We start from the raw sequence: 3,427 nt of genomic DNA, 5'->3' as shown, positions 1-3,427 counted from the left end.
TCTATCTATCTATCTATCTATCTATCTATCTATCTATCTATCTATCTTTGCAAGAGATACCTCTTGAAGGTAGAAACAGGAAGATTTGGGAACAGATTGGATATGTCAGGCGAGGGAAAGTGAGGAGACCAGAAAAATCCTGAGGAGTGAGTCTGGGTGTCCAGAAAGATAGTGGTGTCTTCAAGAGTATTAGGGAAGTCCATGAGGGGGAGAGTTGGGGCAGGGATAAAGGAATAGAATGGATTCTGTTCTGAGCATTTTGACTTTGTAATGCTTTTGAGACATCCAAGATGTACAAGAGGCAGTGGGTGAATCATGACTAGAGGTCAGGAGAGAAGCTAGAGCTGTATATATGGCTCTGGAAATAATCTGCCTAGAGAGAATAATTGATCATGTATGGGAACTGATGGAAAATAAATAGTATAAAGCAAAAAGAGAAAAGGACCTATGGCAGAACCTTAGAGGACACTCTTCATTATTGGACATTACATAAATTTTTGCTCAGTCTCTTCAGACTCTCCATGACACCATTCGGAGTTTTCTTGGCAAAGATATTGAAGTAATTTGCTATTCACTTCTCCAGTTCAATTTACAGACAAGGAAACTGTGGGCAAATAGGGACAAGTGATTTACCCAAGGTCACACAGCTAATAAGTATCTGAGGTCAGATTTGGTCTCATAAAAATAAGTTTTCTTGACTGCAGGTCCATCACTCTATGTACTTGCCACCTAGCTACCCCATAACTGAAGAACTAGCAAAGAAAATTAAAAAGAAGTCGGACAGAGAAGAGGTAAAACTGAAGAGAAGAGTGCCATAAGAACCTAGAGAGATGTTGTAGGAGAAGGTGATCAATAGAGCAAAATGCTGCAGATGAGGTTTGGGGGAAAGACCATTAGGTATGACACTTAAGAAATCATTGGTAACTTTGGAGAGGATTGTATCAGTTAAATAATAAAGTCAGAAGCCAGATTGGAGAGATTTGAAGAGTGAAAAACAGAAGAGGAAGTGGAGGAACAGAATGCAGATTGTAGATGGCTTTCTCATGGAATTTAGTCACAAAGGGTAGGAGATATGTAGGATCATTGCTAACAATGATGGTATGATCAAGGAAGGATGGTTTTTTTTTTTGCTTTAAATAGCATTTTTTCCCACAATTATATAACAATCTTTAGAATTTATTTTTCCAAGATTTGAGCTCCAAATATTTCTCCCTCCCTCCTTCCCCACTCCTATTCTAGAAAATTGTAGGCAGTTTTATATAGTTTATAAATATGCTATCATGTAAAGCATATTTCTTGATTCATCACAGTCATGGAAGAAGAAATAGATCAAAAGGGGAAAAAAAACTAGGAAAGAATAAAATAAGCAAAGTCCAAATGAAGGATTTTTCTTTCAGCCATACAATGAAATTTATAGGACTAGAGAAGAGAGATAGCTCACTTATCAGAAGATTTTAGCAGGAGGGGAAGGAGGAGCTTAAAAATCACAGCCAGGTGAGCAAGCAGGAAAATGGTCCAGGAGTTGGCGGTGGAGATAACGGCAGAGGGGCGCGTGGCGCTGGCCCTGACCAGTGTTTAGGCTTTCTATTTCTTTCCTCAGTGCACTGAAATACAAAGACCATCATCATGAATTTTCAGCATCGACCTGGGGGCAAGACAGGGAGTGGTGGGGTGGCTTCATCTTCTGAGAGCAACCGAGATAGAAGGGAACAGCTCCGACGACTGGCTCTTGAAACAATTGATATCAACGAGGATCCATACTTTATGAAGAACCATTTGGGTTCCTATGAATGCAAACTCTGCTTAACACTTCACAACAATGAGGGAAGCTACTTAGCGCATACGCAAGGAAAAAAGCATCAAACAAATTTTGCTCGGAGAGCAGCAAAAGAAGCCAAGGAGGCTCCAGCCCAGCCAGCCCCAGAGAAGGTCAAAGTGGAAGTGAAGAAGTTTGTGAAGATTGGCCATCCAGGCTACAAAGTGACCAAGCAGTGGGACACAGAGATGGGCCAGCAGAGCCTCCTCTTCCAGATTGACCATCCTGAGATTGCTGAGAGCATCATGCCATGCCACCAATTCATGTCTGCGTATGAGCAGAGGATTGAACCCCCAGACAGACGCTGGCAGTATCTTTTGATGGCAGCTGAGCCCCATGAAACCATTGCTTTCAAGGTGCCAAGTAGAGAGATTGACAACGCTGAGGGGAAGTTTTGGACCCACTGGAACAGAGAAACCAAACAATTTTTTCTCCAATTCCATTTTAAGATGGAGAAGCCTCCTGCTCCTCCAGCCCTCCCAGCTGGGCCTCCTGGAGTAAAGCGACCCCCACCTCCGCTGATGAATGGTTTGCCTCCTCGACCACCTCTGCCAGAGTCCTTGCCACCACCACTTCCAGGTGGCATTCCTCTGCCACCCATGCCTCCTAGTGGGCCTGCCCCCCAGGCCCTACTGGGTCTCCTCAGATGCCCCCTCCTGCTCCTGGGGTTCATCCTCCAGCTCCTGGGGTTCACCCCCAGGCTCCTGGAGTATACCCCCAAGCTCCTGGGGTACACCCTCCTGCTCCTGGGGTGCACCCTCCAGCACCTGGGGTGCATCCTCCAGCTCCAGGGGTGCATCCTCCAGCACCTGGGGTTCATCCCCCAACTCCAGGAGTACACCCCTCAGCACCTGGGGTTCATCCCCAGGCTCCAGGAGTTCACCCTCTAGCACCTGGAGTTCACCATCAAGCTCCTGGGGTACACCCCCAAGCACCTGGAGTTCACCCTCAAGCTCCTGGGGTACACCCCCAAGCACCTGGAGTTCACCCCCAAGCACCTGGGGGTCATCCTCAAGCTCCAGGGGTACATCCCCAAGCACCTGGGGTTCATCCTCAAGCTCCTGGGGTACATCCCCAAGCACCTGGGGTTCACCCCCAAGACCCAGGTGTACACCCCCAAGCCCCCGGTGTACATCCCCCAACTCCTATGCCCCCAATGTTGCAGCCCCCTCTTCCCTCAGAAGGACCTGGAAACATTCCTCCTCCTCCACCTACCAATTGAAAAGCTTTTCTTCCTCCTCTACCAAGTTGGTTTTTATTTACATTACATCATTCCCCCAAAGACAAGTTTTCGTGATATATTTGTGCAAAAAAAAAAAAGGAAAATGGTCCAAAGGTACCAAGGGAGAAAGAGAAGAAGAGAGAGTGAGCAAAGGTCTAGTTAATGCACAGATCTAATAATTAAGAGTTGGTTACATGTTAGTCCAAAGGAGTGCTTTGTGCCCAGTAAAAATCTCTTTCTCCTGGTTCCTCAATTCAGGGACCCTTTTTGCCTCAAAGGATACCTGATACCCAGTCAGGTCACTTTAGAGGTCTTTTTTTCTTTATCTTTCTATTTTCAGGAAATGGGAGGTTCTTAAGTCAGCTAACTTTCATTTTCCATCTACCTTT

At 45.8% G+C, this 3,427-nt stretch overlaps 1 protein-coding gene across 1 annotated transcript; it reads left to right on the top strand.

Moving 5' to 3' along the window:
* Nucleotides 1-1,524: 1,524 nt before the first annotated feature.
* LOC138157765 (splicing factor 3A subunit 2-like) lies at nt 1,525-3,104 on the top strand. Its single transcript, XM_069083557.1, is given in 2 exon segments — nt 1,525-2,437; nt 2,440-3,104. Coding segments are annotated over 2 exon segments (1,410 nt in total). The 5' UTR covers nt 1,525-1,626; the 3' UTR covers nt 3,039-3,104.
* Nucleotides 3,105-3,427: the final 323 nt, after the last annotated feature.

The sequence above is a fragment of the Petaurus breviceps genome, unplaced genomic scaffold, assembly GCF_028583685.1.
Source record: "Petaurus breviceps papuanus isolate PSGF00001 unplaced genomic scaffold, PetGlider_PUasm1.0 115, whole genome shotgun sequence".
In the NCBI taxonomy this organism is placed as follows: domain Eukaryota; kingdom Metazoa; phylum Chordata; class Mammalia; order Diprotodontia; family Petauridae; genus Petaurus; species Petaurus breviceps.
The sequence above is the reverse complement of the archived record's forward strand: the minus strand, read 5'-3'. Positions and strand labels throughout refer to the sequence as shown.